The sequence below is a fragment of the Trichechus manatus genome, unplaced genomic scaffold (assembly GCF_000243295.1).
Source record: "Trichechus manatus latirostris isolate Lorelei unplaced genomic scaffold, TriManLat1.0 scaffold00113, whole genome shotgun sequence".
NCBI classification, from domain to species: domain Eukaryota; kingdom Metazoa; phylum Chordata; class Mammalia; order Sirenia; family Trichechidae; genus Trichechus; species Trichechus manatus.
The window spans coordinates 5987507-6006538 of NW_004444049.1; the positions used below are offsets into that span (position 1 = coordinate 5987507).

Below are 19032 nucleotides of genomic sequence, written 5' to 3' on the forward strand. Positions count from 1 at the left end.
TAACCAATGTCATAAAACAACATGTGTACTACAGTTTCATGAGAAACTATTTGTTCTGTAAGCCTTCACCTGAAGTACAATAAAATAAAAAAAAATACCAGCGATGATGAAGATGGCGCAGGACCAAGTAATACATGAGGTCACCCTGAGTCAGAGCTGACTTGATGGCAGTTAACAAGCACCACCACCTCACTTATCGCTCACGACAATCTGTGAGGTGGTGCTGTTACCTCGTTTTATAGACACGAACAGAAGGCTCAGAGCGCTGAAGCAACTTGCTCAAGGTTGCAGGACACTCACCGGTTCAACGCCCTCTCCTAACCGCTACCTCTGACTGCCTCTGAGTCAGCACTTACTGTCGGGGTGGGGCTCTGAGGACCAGTGTTCAGATCCAGCTCCCTCATGTATTACCTGCTCTGGCCCGCAGGAGAGCAATGTCTGCTCTGCCCACTGAATGGTCAGGAGGGGAAGCACTTTGCGAGCAGTAAAATACAGGTGACGTCTTCACTCCTACACGCCCACCACGGGGCGGCCCTACGTGTGGGTTTGCCACCCTCCTGCTTTCCTCTGGGCCGAGACAGTGTGGTCCCATCAGGCTGTGTGTGCTCGGGGGCGTGTAAATCCAGGTGAGTCAGGTACCACACCTACCTGCGGAGGGACCTGCAAGAGAGATGGGGAGATTAGATGTTTGCTGGTCCTGGAGTCCCTGGGTGGTGCAAACGGTTAAGGTGCTCTGCTTCTAACCAAAAGGGTGGAGGTTCAAGTCCACCCAGTGGCACATCAGAAGAAAGACCTGGCAATCTACTTTAAAAGAAATCAGCCACTGAAAACCCTATGGAGCACAGCTCTACTCTGGCACACGTGAAGTCACCATGAGTCAGAGTCAGTGGTAACTGGTTTGGTGGTTTTTTTTTGTTTTTTTTGCTGGTCCCAGGGAAAGAGGGTACAGGCCGAAAGGCTGAAACGCTGAGCAGGGGCCCTGAGTTCTGAGAACAACTGTGGATGAGGAGGACCAGGAGGCGGAGTCCTGGGCTGGTGTCAGTGCTGACCCAGACCTGTCCTCAGGCCAGAGGGGGAGCCCAGGACCCTAGGCAAGAGGGCCCAGACAGGCCTGAGCATCCACTTCATTTCTGGAATGCCCCGAGCCTGACCTCTTAATTAGAATCCCAAGAGCAGCCCCTGAGGAGCCCAACTGCAATGTCTTAAGGCCCTGCATCACCAAAGATCCACACCAGTCTGCTGCCAGGGGCTTGGGGTATGGGCCAAGGCTGTGGCCTTCCGTTGCCCTGGCCAGGGAGCTCCGGAAGTTTCTGCCCCTGTCTTGAACAGACAGCGGGTGAAGCAGCTGTATCAGGGACAAGTCATCGTCACAGAACTACCAGTCCAACCTCTCCCGGGGCAGAAGGCCCTCCCTCTCATACATATCCACAGCTGGTCTTTGCTAACATGCTTCCAAGACAGGGAACTCACCACTCCTCCAGGGCGCCCCCCTGCCCCCTTCTTTCTGAACCTGAGCCAAAGCTGGGCACCCAGAAGCTGTCCCCAGGGCTGGCTCAGCTAGTTCCCTCTTCTGAAAGGCAGCCTTCCAGCCTCCTTGGATGGGGGGAATCTCAGAATCTTCCTTCTCTAAGCCAAACACCTTCCCCTCTGTCCACCTGCCTCATGAGGTGAATTTTATCCCCTTGCCTGCCCAGGCCTGGCAGGGGGTCTGAGCAGGTGCCATCCAGGGCCACCTGCCCGGCAGGTGTGATACAGCCCAGTATACCCCAGAGGGGCAGTGGCAGCAGCAATGTCCTTTGGCGCCCCCTGGTGGAAGCTTGGCTGCAGTGGGGCAGGAAGCCAGGAGGCTGGGTTTTCTCAGGAGTTCTGTGGGGTTCCTGGGGCTCACCTCATATACCGCGAAGCCAATTGTCTCCATGTCGCGGCCCAAGCGGCGCTCTCTGCGGCGGTGTTTCTGCATGAGAGCGAGCACAAAGCTGCAGCCTGATTCACGATCCCCGTAATCTTCTGCATCATCCACCTCCTCCAATCGGATCTTGAACTGGGGGTTTATCCAGAAGGTAGCTGCAGGAAGTAGAGAGGTAGGGATCATAAATGGGGCAGAGCAGTCCCAACCCTCCCACTCCCGTGGGTCCACTCAGTCAATAAATATTATGGCGTGCCCACTGGGTGCCAGGAGCAGCGGGGACAGACTCAGACCTGCTCTGATGGGCTTGCATTTCAGAACGGAGAGGAAGTCCGAGCAAGTCAATTAACTTCATGAGCAGAATGACCATAAAGAATGAGCAAGCTAGAGCTGGTCAGGGAGGGCTTCTCTGGGGAGGGGACATTTAGCTGAGAGCTGAAGGGGCAGCCCTGGGAAAACAAGAGAAGCCAGCCAGGTAAAAGGAACCCACAGCAGGGGTGGAAAGTGCACATCCTGGGAGGAGTGAGTATCCAATGAGGCCCAAAGTACAGCGTGTAAGGGGAGCCCAAGGAAAGTGAGAGGTGGGCAAGGGCTTGCAGTTGTGGGGGAGAGGGGTGTGGACTGAGTCCAAGAGCAAAAGGACTGCCAACAGGCTCATACCTGGGAGGGAGGTAACTGGATTCACATCTTAAAAGGTGACTGGCTGCTATGTGGAGAATGACTTGGTGGTATTGTGTGCCTTGAGTCGATTCCGACTCACAGCGACACTATAGGACAGAGTACAACTGCCCCATGGGGTTTCCGAGGTTGTAATCTTCATGGGAGCAGATCACCAGGTCTTTTCTCCAACAGAGCAGTTGGTGGGTTTGAACTACCGACCTTACGGTTGGCAGCTGAGCACTTAATCACTGCACCACCAGGGCTCCTGGAGAATGGCTTAGAAGAGGGCAAGAGAGAAAGCAGAGCGGCGAGAGCTGATGGGGGACTTCCATTTCTGGCGGTTTACTGATTTCTTTAGCTGCCTGAACAACCTTCTGGACCAAAACAACCAAATGCCGGATAAAGTATGCAAAGCACATTAACTGCATTACTAAGCCCCGCATCCTCACCCAACAAAGCAAAATGGAAACTTGAAGCCCAGCAAGGAAATAATGCCAAGGACTTCTGTCAGCCCCTGGAGACCCTGAGACTGGGCAGGGTGGCCAGCCCAAGGTGGAGAACCCAATAGAAGATTCTGGCAATAAAGCTGGGACTCCCACAGGGAACACCAGCAGCGTACCTGTGAAAGAGACAAATTCCACGGGAGGAAAGGGAACAACCCGCTCTCCCTGAGAATGTATAACCACGTGGGTTTGCAGTCTTAATTCATGATGCCTGTGAAGTCAAGGAAACCTTAAGCAGATAATTTATTAAGAGTCCTGGGTTGGTAGCATCCCCAGGTGACTGGCAGAAACACATGCAGATTCTCCCTGGAGAAAATTAACTTCATCCCAGAACTCAGAACTCCCACGAATGAATGGATAAACAAATTGTGGTTTTATTCAGCCATAAGAAGCCCTGGTGGCACAGTGGTTAAGTGCTCAGCTGCTAACTGAAAGGTCAGTGGTTTGAACCCACTAGCCGCTCCACGGAAGAAAGATGTGGCAGTCTGCTTCCGTAAAGATTATAGCCTAGGAAACCCCATGGGACAGTTCTACTCTGTCCTTTAGGGTTGCCAGGAGTCCGTAATCACTATGAGTGCAAATGGACTAAACTCTCCATTAAAACACAAAATTTTTCAGACTGAAGTTTTAAAAACCCAGCTATATGCTGGCTACAAGGGATAACGACTACAACATCTGGCTGCAGAAAGATTGGCCACGGAAGATTAGAAAAAGACATACCACGAAAACACTAATCCAGAAAGAGGAACGGCTATGTCAACACTGGCCAACATAATAGACTTGAAAGTAAAAAGTATTATTAGAGATGAGGACGGTCACTGAAATGAAAAAAAAAAAGGTTGAGTTCACTAGGAAGATATAACACTTCCAAACTTGAGACACCTAATATCATAGCTCAAAACAGAGAAAGAAAAAGAACTGGTAGAAATACAGGGAGAAATACAGGGAGAAACTGGCAAAGCCACCATGACGGTGTGAGATTGTATCATCCCCCACCCACTAGCTGATAGATTAAGCGGGCAAAATAGTTAGCAATTGTGATATAACGAACAGTTATAGAACATTCCCCTCCGATAATTAAAGGATTGTGTGCTGGTCAAGAGTACAGACTGTAGGGCCACACTGCCTGGGTTCAAATCCCAGCTCTGTCCTTAATAGTTTGGTGACTTTGGGCAAATCACTTAATCTCTCTGTGCCTTAGTTTCCTTATCTGTAAAATAGGCACGACAACAGTACCAACCTTGGAGGGTCGGTATGAGAGTTAAGCAAGTTACCATGTTTAAAATATTTAGGAGTGCTTGGCATATCGTACACACCATACGCGTCAGCCAGCCTTGACAGGAACACTGAGTTCATGAAAACTCACCACATGCTGGGCCACAGAACAGCTTCTACTCATTTCCCAGCTATGATCTCATAGAAGTGACATTTTCTGACCACCGTGAACAATGAAATTAAGTTAGAAATTGGTAGTAATAATAAACAACTAGTAAAAAACCATGTTTAGAAATTTACAAACACACTTCCCTAATCAACTAACCCGTTGCCGTTAAGTAGATTCTGATTCAGCAACCCTATAGGACAGAGTAAAGCTGTCCCCGTAGAGTTTCCGAGGCTGTAAATCTTTACCGAAGCAGACTGCCACATCTTTCTCCCGCAGAGTGGCTAGTGGGTTCGAACCACTGACCTTTCAGTTTGCAGCAGAGCACTTAACCACTGTGCCACCACGGCTCCTCCCCTAACAACTAGTTTATCAAAAACAGAAATGATAATGGCAATGAGAAGCCACATGGAATGGGAATTAAAACATTATGGACCTATACTAAAAAAGATCTCAAATCAGTAACCTAACCTTCCACCTTAAGAAACCAGAAAAACAGCAAACCCAAAACAAGCAGAAGGAAGGAAGTAATAAAGATTAGAACACCAATAAATTAAATAGAGTTGCTAACGGAGAGTAGGAAAAAAATCAATAAAACCAAAAGTTGGTTCTTTGTAAAGATTAAAAACAAAATTCGACAAACCTTTAGCTGAACTGAACAAGAAAAAAAGAGAAAATTGGAACCCTCATACATTGCTGGTGGAAATGTAAAATGGTACAGCTGCTTGGAAAACAGTCTCAAAAAGTTAAACAGAGTTACCATGTGACCCAGCAATTCTACTCCTAGTTACATACCCAAGAGAACTGAAAACATATTGTCACGGATTAAATTGTGTCCTCCCAAAATACGTGTCAACTTGGTTAGGCCATGATTCCCAGTATATTGTGTGGTTGTCTTCCATTTTGTGATTGTATTTTACGTTAAAGAGGATTAGGGTGGGATTGTAATGCCCTTACCCAGGTCATATCCCTGATCCAATGTAAAGGGAGTTTCCCTGGGGTGTGACCTGCACCACCTTTTACCTCTCAAGAGATAAACAGGAAAGGGAAGAGGCAGAGAGGGGACCTTATACCACCAAGAAAGCAGTGCTGGGAGCAGAGCACATCCCTTGGACCCAGGGTCCCTGCATGGAGAAGCTCCTAGCCCGAGGGAACATTGATGACAAGGCCAACAGAGAGAGAAAGCCTTCCGCTGGAGCTGATCCCCTGAATTTGGACTTTTAGCCTACTTTACTGTGAAGAAATAAATTTCTCTTTGTTAAAGCCATTTACTTGTAGTACTTCTGTTATAGCAGCACTAGATGACTAAGACACATATGTTTACACAAAAACTTGTACATGAATGTTCATAGCAGCATTATTCATAATAGTCAAAAAGTGGAAACATCTCAAATGTCCATCAACAGATGAACAGATACAATGGGATACTCTTCAGCCATAAAATGAAGTACTGATATATGCTACAACATGGATGAACCTTGAAAACATTTTACTAAGTGAAAGAAGTCAGTCACAAACAGCCACGTATTGTATGATTCCATTTATACAAAATGTCCAGAACAGGCAAATCCATAGAGACAGAAAGCAGATTAGTGGTTACCGGGGACTGGGTCAGTAGGCAATGAGGAGTGACCGCTAATGGGTACAAGGTTTCTTTTTGGGGTGATGGAATTGTTCTGGAGTTAGACAGTGGTGACAGCTGCACAACCTTGTGAAGATATACTAAAAACCAGGGAACTGTACACCTGAAGAGCATGAATTTCACGGTATGTGAATTACATCTCAATTTAAAAATACCACTACATATCAAATTTGTTTAATGCAATTACAGATTCGCTTATGGGGAAATGTACAGCCTTAGGTACTTTCATTAAAAAAAAAATCCAAATGAATAAACTAAGCATCTAACTTAAGAAGTTACAAAATAAGGTCTAAAAAGAAATTTTTTTAAATTAGAAGGAATGTTAATGAATAGGAAAGATTAATGATATAGAAAACAAAAATACTATACAAAGGATCAACGAAGTCAAAAGCCATTTCTTTCTGAAGACTAACAATACTGACAAACATCTCACAGGATTAATGAAAACAAGAAAGAGATGGCACAAATAAGCAACATGAATAAAAAGGGGGACATTATTACAGATGAGCTATGAAAGCAATTAAGGATAACTTTACACTAATAACTTTGAAAAGAGATGAAATGGATAAATTCCTAGAATATACAACTTATCACAATAGGTTCCAGAAGAAATAGAAAATCTGAATAGTCCTACAGCTATTAAAGGTATTTAACATCAAACGTTAATCTTCACGCTTAGGCCTTTAGTCTCATGGGACAACTCAGTCAACTGGCATAATACAGCTCACAAAGTTCATGTTCTGCATCCTAATGAGCTGAGCAGCATCTGGGGTCTTAAAAGCTTGTGAGCAGCCATCTAAGATATAACTATTGGTCTCTACTCATCAGGAGCAAAAGAGTAAGAAGGAAATCAAAGTCTCAGAAAAGAAACTAGTACACAGGGCTCATAGCCTACACGAGCCATGGCTTCATCTATCCTGAGACCGGAAGAACTAGATGGCGCCTGGCTACCACTACAGACCAGGGCCACAACAGATGGACCCTGATAAAAGAGGAGAAAAATGCAGAACAGAACTCGAATTCTTAAGAAGCCCAGACTTACTGGACCACTTGAGACCAGAGGACGGCCTGAGACTATTGCCCTGAGATACTCTTTAAACCTTGAACCAAAACTATCCCGAGATCACCTTTTGGTGAAATAAGAGTGGCACACAAAATAAAGGCTGTTACCCACAAGTACGGTGCTCTACTAAAAAGCATCTATATGGGACCAAAAGGTCAACACTTACTCTAAAGCAAAGATGAGACAGTAAGGAGGCAGGGAAATCAGAGTACTGAAAACGAACAACCAAACGTTAAACATTAAGGAGACGTTAAATGCGGAGGCTGACACGCTGTGAAAAATGTCACTAACGTCACTGAACAATCTGTATAGAAATTGTCTAATGCGAACCTAATTTACTATGTGAACTTTCACCAAAAACACAATATTATTAAAAAAAACAAAAAAAAACTAATCTGCACAACACAACAATGAATGCGCGTGCCACAGAAAACAAAATAGATAACTGGGACCTCCTAAAAGTTACTCATGTCTATCAAAAGACTATCAAAACAGTAAAAAGACAACCTACAGACTGGGAAAACATCTTTGGGAACAATATAACCAATAAGAGTCTAATATCTAAAATATATAGAGAACTTCTACAGCTTACCAATGACATGACAAATAACTCAAGCAAAAACTGGGCAAAGGTCGTGAACGGATGCTACACAGAAGAGGATATTCAAATGGCCAACAGACACAGATGTTCAACGGCATTAGCCATCATAGAAATGTAAATCAAAACCACAACAAGATACCACTTCACTCACATCAGGATGGCTAAGATTAAGAAAGAAAAACAAGTGTTAGAGGGGATGTGGAGAAATTGGAACCCTCATCCATTGCTAGTGGGAATGCAAAATGGTACAGCTGTTGTGGAAAACAGTCTGGTGCTTCCTCAAAAAATGAGAGGTAGAGCCGCCAAATGACCCAGGACTTCCACTCCTAGCTATATACCCTAGGGATCTACACAAATAGGCGTATGTACACCTACGTTCATCACAGCAGTATACACAATCACAAAAAGACGGGAACAACCTAAGTACCTATCAATGGATAAATGAATAAGTAAAATGTGGTACATACATACAGTGGAATAGTATTTAGCGGGAAAGAAAAATGAATTCCCGAAACATCTTACAACATAGATGAACCTGGAGGACATTATGTTGAGCAAAATAGGCCAATCACAAAAAAAACAAATATTGGATGTTCTCACTTTTATGAAATGAATAGGTAAATGTATGGAAACTAATGTTCATTAGTGGTTACCAGGGGTTGGGGGTAGGGGTGTAAGAGGGAGAAGTACTCCTTAGGTAGTAGTAATTTTTTGTTTATAGAAATGGAAAAGGGGCCCCAACTATGAGTGAAGTTTGCACAGCATGACCAGTGTAACTGATGTCAATAAACTGTACACCGATAAAAGGGATAAATGGGCAAATGCTAAGTAGTGTATGGTTTTGCAATAACAACCAGCAAAAAAGGGTGGGGAGGGCTACAGATGCTGATACTAATTAGACATAACCAATCACCTCATGGGATTAGTTCTTTTGATTTGGGAGCTTAGGGCCATGGTCTTGTGGGACAATCCAGTCAATTGGCACAATATAGTTCTTAAGATTTATGTTCTACCTCCCAGTATGGTGAGTAGCGTCTGGGATCTAAAAGCTTACGAGCAGCCATGTAAGATACAACTATTGGTCTTTATTCACCTGCAATAAAAGAGAAAGAAGGAAACCCAAGAATCTGAGAAGAAACTGGACTACAGCACTGTCTACATGAACCACCGTCTCCTCAGTCTTGAGACCAGAAGAACCAGATGGTGCCCGGCTACCACTACTGAACTTTCTGATCAGGGACATAATAGAGAAATTCTGATAAAAAGGGAGAAAAATGTGGAATAGAACTTCAAATTCTTAAAGAATCCAGACTTACCAGACCTATTGAGTCTGGTGGAGTCCCTGAGACTATGGCCCTGAGTTGCTTGTCAAACCTTGAATTGAAACTACCCGCTGAAGTTACCTTTAAACTAAGTAACAGTTTACCCCAAAAAGTAAAGATTGTCACCCTTGAGTACTGCATTACTTAAAAATATATATATATATCTCTATATAAGACTAAAGGGTCAACAGCTATTTTAAAGCACAGATGAGAAGGTTAGGGGCAGGGAGATTACAAGTAAACGGAAGTGAAACAACTAGAACAGAAATAACAAGAATGTTTGCACAATGTGAAGAATGTAACCAATATCACTGATCATCATGCCTAGAAACTGTGGACTGGGCATGGGTTTTGCTATGTACGTTTTCACCAAAAATAAAATTAAGAGAAAAAAAAAAGTTAATCTTCACACAGAGAAAAGAGTGGGCCTGACAGATGAGTTCTACCAAACGGTCAAGCAACAAATCATTCCCATCTTACATAAACTCTTTTGGAAAACAGAAAAAGAGAGGATACTTTCTAATTCACTTTACATGACAAACATGGCAAAACTAGACAACATCAGTATGAAAGAGGAAAATTACAGGCAAATCTCACTCATGAACGTAGATGTAAAACTATCGTATAAAAAAGTGATGTCATAACCATGTTGATTTTATCTCAAGAATGTAATGTTGGTTTAATATTAATCAATGTAACTCACCATTTCAACAGATAAAAAGGTATGGAAGCATATTATCAAAACAATATAGAAATTAAAAGTTTGTAATATTTAACTTCATTAATCTGATAAAAGGAGTCTCTAAAAAAAAAACCTACAGTATGAAGAGTTTTAGTAACGGAACGTACGGTAAACATTCAGCGATGAAATGTTGAAAACTTTCCCTTTAAAGAGGAGCAAGACCAGGATACCCTCTATATCCACTCCTGTCCAACAATCTACAGTCCTAGCCAGCATATTAAATAAAAAAGAGGAATAAAAGTTGTAAGAATTGAAAAAGAAACAAATGTGTCATCACTTGCAGATGCTATATTGTCAGTGAAGGAAACCAAACAGACTCTACAGATAAATCAGTAAAATTAATTACAGTTTAGCAACTTTGCTAGATACAAAATAAATTTTAAAAGTCAGTAACATGTTATTGTATCAGCAATTAGAGTAAAACAAGTAAAGGCTGGACTCCGTGTAAGGCCGAAACCTGGCAGAGAAGGAAAACTCAAATATTCTCCACTAACAGACAGCGATAGAAAAGTGGTAAGACCGCACCCTGTCAAAGGTGGAAAACTTGCAAGACCGGGAAAAACAAGGCAGTCCCATCAAGTTCTGGCTCTCAAAGCTTTCACTGCATTACCTGGGAGATGTAATTGTAAGAGAGATGCCATTTATAACAGCAACAAAATGATAAAGTACCTAGGACTCAATCTCAAAAAGACATTAAAGAAGACCAAAATAAATGGGAAGATATACCATATTCTTAGATAAGAAGACTCAAAGTTGTAAAGATGTCAATTCTCCACAAATCGATCTACAGATTCAATGCAATTCCAAACAAAAATCTCAAAATGGTTTTTTGTAGAACTTGACAAGTTGATGCTAAAATTCATGGGGAAAAACAAAGGGCCAAGAATAGCCAAGAGACTCTTGAAGAAGGAATTCACCCTTTCCAATCACAGGACTTCTTACAATCTACAGCAATCAAGCCAACGTGCTATGGGCGGAGGGACAGATAATGAGACCAAGGGACAGAACGGCGATCCCAGAAATGGACCCTCAGGTATATGGGAAGCATACTTATGACCCACCACCATCTGTCAGTTTGTCATATTGTGGTGGCTTGCCTGTTCCCGTGATGCTAGAAGCTACGCCACCAGTATTTCAACTACCAGCAGGGTTACCCATGGTGAATAGGTTTCAGTGGAGCTTCCAAACTAAGACAGACTAGGAAGAAAGGCCTGGTGATCTTCTGAAAATCAGACAATGAAAACCCTATGGATCACAACAGAATATTATTCGCTATAATGCTGGAAGATGAGCCCCTAGGTGGCAAGGCACTACACAACAGCCCCAACAATGGACTTGAGCATCCCGACAATCATGGAGCACACCCAGGGACTGGGCAATGTTTCCTTTTGTTATACGTAACATCACAATGAATCGAAGCCAATTCAACAGCAACTCACAACGACAACAACCTATTTATGACAGAGCTGGCACTGCAGGTTAGCAAGAAAAGGATGGACTTCTCAATAAACTACAGGGAAACTTGGTTATTCATTTGGGAGGAAATAAAATTGGATCCCTGCAAGAGAGAAGAATGCATGGAAACAGGGCAGTGAGTGTGATGAGAATTGTTGGTGGATGTGGGGTGAAGAGAAGGAAGTGAGGGTGGTGCTGGCAACACAGAAGCTGTTGGGGTGACCTTCAGAAGACCAGGTCCAGCAGTATGATGAGGATAGAAGCTGGACCGGCATGTGACAGAAACTGGAAGTGACAAAGGAAATAGGGAGCGCAGCAACTCTTGAGAAACGCTGCTTTGAAGGGGAGCAGAGAAGTGGGTGGGGAAGTGCGGTCAAGAGAGAATTTCCTTTTGAAAGACAGCAGAGTCCTGACAGTGTGCAGGCGCTGATGGAAGGATCCAGTAGCCATACAGCGGTGAGGGGTGATGGATGAAGGAGCAAAGGGTTTCCGAGGTGAGGAAGATGGAATGGGGAGCAGAGGTGAGGAGTCCCCGTGAGCAGAAACTGTCCTGCCACTGTCACAGAAGGGGAGGCAGAAAGACAAGCACAAGTGCAGACCAGCTGGGAGGGGTCTCTTTTCCATGAAGTGCAAGGCCAGGTCCTCAGCTGAGAGCAATAGAGCAGGTAGGTTTGAGGAGAGAGTGGTAGTAGAATTGCTGGGCCACACAAAGTGCTCCTTTGAGGTCTGTGGCTGTGAATTTACAGGGAAAACACCGCCCCAGGGTGCGATTTCCCTCCAGCCATGCCCAGCGTTTCCAGTGTCAGCACACAGAAGGTGGAGAGCTGGGCTTGGCTAGCACTGCGGCTGCGCCGGGTGAGAAGAGCAGAGAGAGAAGAGCAGGGAAACCGAGAGTGTTTGCAGGGACAAGATTAAAATGATGGATTCCAACCCGGACAAGAAGACAAGACGAGCGATAAAGGAGAGCGCCAAACAGTGAGTTCAACAGATTAGATATTTCGACGAGGCCAACGCGGGCTGTGGAGTAAGGGAGTTGGAAGGGTTGAAGGTGGAGGTCAGAGGGTGGGATGTTTGGATTCAGAGGCGAGCAGTTAGTTACTGAGCAAGACAAGCTCTGGGGTGTCCACAGGGTGGTGGCTGAACTAAGGGGGAGGAAAAGGTTGCCGGGAGTGAGGATGTTTAGGGATTGAGAGGCCGGGGGGTATACCAAGTCATCCACATGGATCTAGAAGCCCAGGGGAAGGAGACAGGAGAAGAAGAGGAAGACAGTGGGTGAGAAGGGAAGGTTTAACGAACGAGCCGGATCAGCAGGAAGGTGGGTAGCGACAGGGGGAGAGTAGGAGGACCAAGGTCTCAGCTTTAATCCCCTCTCTCCCCTCGTCTCCCTTTTTAGCACCTGGGCTCAGGCCCCACCCCAGGGTGGCCGCACTCATGTCACCTGGGTAGTTGCGGCAGCCCCCGGCAGTGCTCCCCCGCCGCCAGGTGCCCTCGTAGAGCATGGTGTTCCACTTGCGGATGGAACGGCTCTTAAGCGCGTCGGGCGTCAGGTTGCAGATCTCCAGGCGGGTAAACTCGCGCCTGAAGTCTTGGAATGACATCCTGGGGATCGGGGTGTACAGGTAAGCCATGGTCCCCGGGGCAGGGCACAAAGGGATGTGGCACAGTTGAGAGGCAAGGCGCTGAGCAGGGCGAGGCTGGGGGGGTGCTCACCAGAACTCTCCATCCTCCATCTTGACCCGGAGCTGCTCCCGTTCATAAGGGTCCACATTGTTCCACTCCGAGGAGCTGCATGGAGAAGGGCGTTGTCAGGGGCTGCTGAGCGCTGCCTGGCCTGGCTTCTGTGGCCTGCCTTCCCCCAGCCCAGGTCAGGAGGCCTCCTGAAAGTCAAGCCCTGAGGTCCCACTTCTGGGGGTCCTTTATTAGGGCAGGGTCAGATGCCCTGTCGATGCCCATAGTCTGGGCATAAACCAAAACCTATTGCCGTCAAGCTGATTCTGACTCATAGCAACCCTATAGGACAGAGTAGAACTGCCCCATAGGGTTTCTAAAGAGCGGCTGGTGGATTTGAACTGCCAACCATTTCATTATCAGCCAAGTTCTTAACCACTATGGCACCGGGGCTCCATAGTCTGGGGATAGGGGCCCTTTATCAGGACAATGCCTACCCTGTTCACCCCTAGACCCAATAACATGAAGATGGACCCCTCTGCTCAATCCTGAGCCCATCCGAGCTGGCACGGCCCTGGGCAAAAATGCCACGGGCACCTAACAGCCTCCCCAGTGCCCCAGCCTCACCCGTCACTCCAGGCTCCCGTCCACTCCACCTCGCCCCAGGGGTTCCGCATCCGGATCAGGTTCACCATCTGGCCCCGGGAGTTTACCTGGTCCCAGAGCACCCATCAGTGCCTGCCCTACATGCCCCACAATACCCTCTCCCGACACGCCTCCCAGACCACCTCGTCTATGCCAGCCCTGTGGGCGCCCAGCACCACATCACAGGAAGCCTGCCCTCCAGGAATTACAGTGTGACGAGGGAGGCAGCCCTGGACAAGAAAGACAGTAAATCAGGGCAAAGTGAGTATCTAGAGAAGACAGGTCAGGTGCTGTAGGTCAGGGGAGGACCAGCCCCTCCCAGGGCCCAGGTCAGACACCAGGGAGGCGCCGGAAGGAACCCTACCCAAGCGGTACCTGCTTGGCCCCGGTCACTGAGTAGGCATGGCCCTTCACCAGCTTCTTAAAGGTGACGGCCTCCATGTCCAGAACACTGGAGATCTACAGAAAGACAGTGTGCTGTGGTCGCGGCAGCTTCAGGGGCCGGGTTAGCGCCCCCAGTCAGGAGATGAGCCCCTAATACTCATGGTTCTCGGACATTTTCCCTTGCAGAGGCAACAGTTGTTGGGAGCAGCAGGCAGGGAACCTGATGTAGTCTAGTCCATCACCCCCACTGCAGGGGGAGCCCGGGTACCCCACTGACAGCTACTGCCTAGGACTGGTCAGAATCTGTGGAGCACGTGTACGCCCACACACAGTCAAGCACAGCCCCGGAACCACAGGGCCACAGAGGGCCTGCTGGGATGGACACGGAATGGGGAAGAGGGGTGGGGCAGGGCTGGAGTTGAGGGTGGCAGTGATGTTGAGGGTGGAGTCTGAGGCCAAAGACGAGGGAGGTCTGGAGATGAGCTGTGGGAACTGAAGAGCAGTGAAGGGTGGGAATGGAGTGAGGTTGGGGATGAGGCTAGGGATGAGGTTGGGAGTGAGGGTGGGGATGAGGCAAGGTGTGAGGTAGGGAGTGAGGTAGGGAGTGAGGCACGGTGTGAGGTAGGGAGTGAGGTAGAGGATGAAGTTGGGAGTGAGGCAGGGAGTGAGGTTGGGGATGAAGCTGGGAGTGAGGCAGGGAGTGAGGCAGGGTGTAAGGTAGGGAGTGAGGTGGGGGATGAGGCAGGGTGTGAGGCAGGGAGAGAGGCAGGGGATGAGGTTGGGAGTGAGGCGGGGAATGAGGTTGGGAATGAGGTTGGGGATGAGGTTGGGAATGAGGTTGGGAATGAGGCGGGGAGTGAGGCAGGGAATGAGGTTGAGAGTGAGGCAGGGAATGAGGTTGGGAGTGAGGCAGGGAATGAGGTTGAGGATAAGGCAGAGAGTGAAGCGGGGAATGAAGCTGGGGATGAGGTTGGGAATGAGGCGGGGAGTGAGGTAGGGAACAGCTGGGAGCTGAGACCGGGGACAAGAGAGATGCAGTTCAAGGCTGGGCAGTGCATGGGCACGGAGTTAGATGTCAGGAACAGGGTGGGAACAGAACAGAGCGGTAGGGTGGGAGAACAAGTCTGGGTAAGAACTGCCATTTGAGGTTTTGGGAAAGGGGGGAGGCGGAGGCAGGAATGAGGCTGGGTGGGGAGGTGGAGGACGGGCGTGAAGTGATGGTAGGTGTCAGTGTGGATCCAGACATGGTGCTGAGATGAAGGATGGGGGTCTGGAGACTTGTCTGGGGTAAGGATGAGGCCAGGGGTGGGCTGAGGAGAGGGAACCACTGGATGATGGGACTCAATCACGGTCAGGGTGTGAGGTCGGAGTGCAAGGGCGGGGCTGGGCACACTCACGTCAATGGAGCAGCCCAGCAGGGAACCTCGCTCCAGAGCCTTGATGATGATGCTGTAGAGGTCGCTGGGTGCCTTTCGCAGCTCGTACCATTCGGTGACCCCACCTGTGAAGTCCTCAAAGCCCTCCGAGGTGCTGCCCCCCGAAAGAGCCTCATAGCTGCCGTTCACCCTGTGGGCAGCCCCAGGTGAGTACTCCAGGCACTGAGCAGCTACATGCTAAGGGGGCTGGGAGCCATTGCCCCCAGGGTGGGTGGTGGGAGCTGTCCCTGGAGTCCCTACTCACTTGGCATAGGCCTTCTCCAGGAGGGCGCTCCAGAACTCGTTGCCTTGGGCAGAGTGCACGAACACCAGCTGCCCGTCCTTCGTGGGCAGCAGGTCATCCACCACCACATCCACCCATTCCCCAAACTGCCACAGCTGTAGAGAAGGGGCACAGTGAGTACCTGCTTTGGGAGCCCCAGGCGTTGATCACACACAGCCCATTGATCCCCCAGCTTGAGCCTCAGCTCTGCCATTTACTAGATACATGATCCTGAGCAAGCTAACCTTCCTGAGCCTCAGTTTCCCCATCAGTAAAAGGGGTGGGAAGTGCCTCCCTCACAGGAAGATTAAACAAGATCAGGCAGGTAAAGCCTTTAACACAGCACTGTTGATATTTTTTAAATAGGCCAAGGTATTTCCTGGGGAGGACCTCTGGGGGCACAGTGGTTAAAGTGCTTGGCTGCTAACAGAAAGGCTGGAGGTTCAAACCCACCAGCCACTCCGGGGGAGAAAAGACCTGGTGATCTACTCGCATGAAGATTACAGTCTTGGAAACTCTATGGTGTACTCCTACTTTGTCCTATGGGGTTGCTATGAGCTGGAATCTACCAGAAGGCAAAGGGTAAAGGTATCTCCTAGGTAAGAAGATTGGAAAGTCTTTGGCCCTGCCCCTACAGCTCCCTTCCCCCTCTAGACCTGGGTGTGGGGCATGGGGGGTAATATAAACATAAACTGGGTGGAAAATGAACATATAGCACCCAGATCCTTTAACCACAAGATGGGCACGTCTGGTGCCCTGCAATCAAGGGCTTTACTTCAGACATGCCCAGAGAGGCAGGTGTGCCAGGGTGGGAGAAGGGACTATGATCCCCAGCCCAGGGCACCTGGGACCGGAAACCTGCCACATGCTCTCTAAGGGGCCTGGGGCCAACACTGGGGGAAGGGGAGGAGGCGGGACTAGGGGGTGTAAGGGGGGAGGGAAGTTGAACTGGCCATTAGGATGTCTAGGAGCAGCGGCGGATTGGAGGAGTGAGGGAGGAAGGAGGGGGAAGCGGCGGCCAGGCTACGCCCCAGCGGACCGCGCTGGGGCAGGTGCTGGATCAGGCCAAAGGGATCTGTACTGTGGGTCCCCGCAGGCCTCATCCTCCTCCGGGTTCCTCCTCCGGCCCCACCCCTCCAAGGTGGGTGAGGATGGAATGGGAATAAGGGGCTGCTGGACTAGGCGGAAGGAGAGGGCACCTAGGACCCCCCGGGGGCAGGGCTGGAGCCACCAGCGTCAGAGGATCTCGCCCAGGGTTGCTGCGGTGTGTCTGTCCCAATACCAGCTCATTGAGATTTAGTGTGGCTAGCAAAATGGGCCTGTGCGCGAAGTCAGGAAAAGCTGGCTTAAAGGGACTTAATGAGAATCTTTCTTTTCTGCAGGGCTCTGTCAGGGGCTGCAGTTTGCCATCTCCCAGAAGGTGCTCCGGGTGGGATGTGGGGGTGGGGTGGGGTGAGGCTGCAGGTGGGGATGGCACTGGTCTGTTCTCCCCAGAGGAACACTCCTTTTTCAGATGGAGAAACTGTAGCCCAGGGAAGGAGAAGGATTTGTCCTCCAGAATATAACAGACAGCTCTTTCTAATCCTCCCAGCACTCTCTCCCAGATACCCATAATTACACAGGAAGACTGCCAGCTGAAATACCTGCCCAACCGTTTCACACATGACCGACCCGAGATGGCATCGAGAGGTCAAATACCTTCTAGAGGGAGGCTGGCCCACGCAGCCCTCGGCCACCCTGACTTTACACTGCTGTTGATTACCTCTCCTTACCTCCCCTGGCGACTGTCCCCTCCCCAGGGGTGCAGGGCTCCTCACCTGGAAGTGGAAGATGCCTGCATAGCCATTCTGGAAGCTCTGGCCATGTGGGACCACTCGATGCAGGAGGGTGTCATTGAGGGTGAGGGAGGCGATAGCGGCCAGCAGCCAACAGTCCCCTAGGATGGGAGGGAGGCCACGTCAAATCTGCTCTACCAATCGGTCCCTGGAGGTGCACATGGGTGCCCATGCTGAGGAGAACCTGGAGTTTCATTGGTGGGGTGTCCCCAACTCCTCTGAATTCACAGAAGAGACCCAGGAATCTGGGCAAACCAGCCCAGGGCTGGTAGACAGAACCTGCCTGGGCTTGCAGGAGGGAGGGGTTGGGTCAGAGCCGGAAGGAATGGGAATGGGGAACTACTATTGGAAAAAGACCCAGAAACCCCAGGGCCTACCCAGCGCTCCCTGGCAGATGTCTGTGCGCGTTGCTCCGTCCACGATGAACTGGGGGTTTGAGAGTATCTCCTGCAGGAGAACCAGAGACCTGTCCTTGGACCAGTCCCTCCCGGAAACTGGCACCCAGCCACCCCAGACCTCACTCCCCACCGGGGACCTGCAGTCCCGTCCCATCCCTCACCCAGGATCTGGGGTCAGCCAAGCCCCACCCAGAGTGGCCCTTCTCACCATGGGCCGTTTCCACTTGATGCCATAGGTCTTGGAGGAGTTGGGGCCCAGCTCCTTGTAGCCCAGGCTGTGGGCCACCGGGGGGAAGGCATCATCTCGGAAGAGGGTCCCGCTCTGCAGGCACTGCACCCGCAGCTGCTCATAATCCTGGCCCAAGTACTTGATGGCGTTCTCATGGCGTCCCAGGCCCAGCTCCTTAGCCCGATGCTTCTGCACCTGGGCTGACACCCCGGTGCAGTACACCGCGGTGATGAACTCCTCCGCCATCCTGGGGGACCAACAGCCTGCTCAGAACCGGATTAGAACCGGGGCTCCTGCCTGCTAGCGCTGCTTTCCTGCCCCTGCCCACCCTTCCTCCCCAACCTGGGATTCCCTGAAGCCGGTGATAACACAGGAAACCCCAGGGAAGGCCTCTTTGACTCTGTAAACCCCCCTCAAAGCAGCCACACTCGTAGGATACGCCCTCATACGACAGGCACCCAGCATTTTGCTGGGGAAAGCAGTGGACCCTTTTCCCTGGAGTGCGGGCTGGGAACTCCAGGCAGTCTGGGTCTCTGGGTCCCCCTCCCCAGGCCGCTAAGCCAGGCTGGGGCCCAGTGCCTTCCCCGGCAGCCCTCCCCCAGCCCAGCCCCTGGGGACTGAGGAAAGGCTGGCGCCGGCGCCTGAGCCTCACCCTTCCCCAGCCGCCGCCCGTGGCCCAGGCACTCGGAGGGCCCCAGGAAGGGCCGAGCAGGGGCAGCCCCTCAGCCCAGGGCGCAGTGGCCGGGGGCAGGGAATCCCGGCTGGGCCGCTCAGCTCCTTACCTGGGGAGAGGGTGTTTGGGGGGTCCCTGCGGTCCCTGCAGCTGGCTTGGCGATGGCAGCTCAGGGCAGGGCCCAACCAGGAAAAGCGCTCCTCCCCGCCCTCCTCTCTCGCCCCCCC

The 19032-nt window shown here is 49.7% G+C and overlaps 1 protein-coding gene across 1 annotated transcript in view; it reads right to left on the bottom strand.

Moving 5' to 3' along the window:
* Positions 1–18962, bottom strand: part of CAPN1 (calpain 1) — a 25269-nt gene extending 6307 nt beyond the window's left edge. The window contains exons 1-12 of the mRNA XM_023738217.1: positions 18915–18962; positions 18112–18379; positions 17883–17952; positions 17488–17606; positions 15653–15786; positions 15370–15538; positions 13964–14047; positions 13571–13656; positions 12986–13060; positions 12714–12874; positions 1889–2064; positions 649–660 (exon numbers count right to left, since the gene is read on the bottom strand). Of these exons, the coding sequence (XP_023593985.1) occupies positions 649–660; positions 1889–2064; positions 12714–12874; positions 12986–13060; positions 13571–13656; positions 13964–14047; positions 15370–15538; positions 15653–15786; positions 17488–17606; positions 17883–17952; positions 18112–18378 (1353 nt within the window). The 5' untranslated portion in view covers position 18379; positions 18915–18962. The remainder of the gene's footprint in view (positions 1–648; positions 661–1888; positions 2065–12713; positions 12875–12985; positions 13061–13570; positions 13657–13963; positions 14048–15369; positions 15539–15652; positions 15787–17487; positions 17607–17882; positions 17953–18111; positions 18380–18914) is intronic.
* Between the last annotated feature and the right edge of the window lie 70 nt (positions 18963–19032).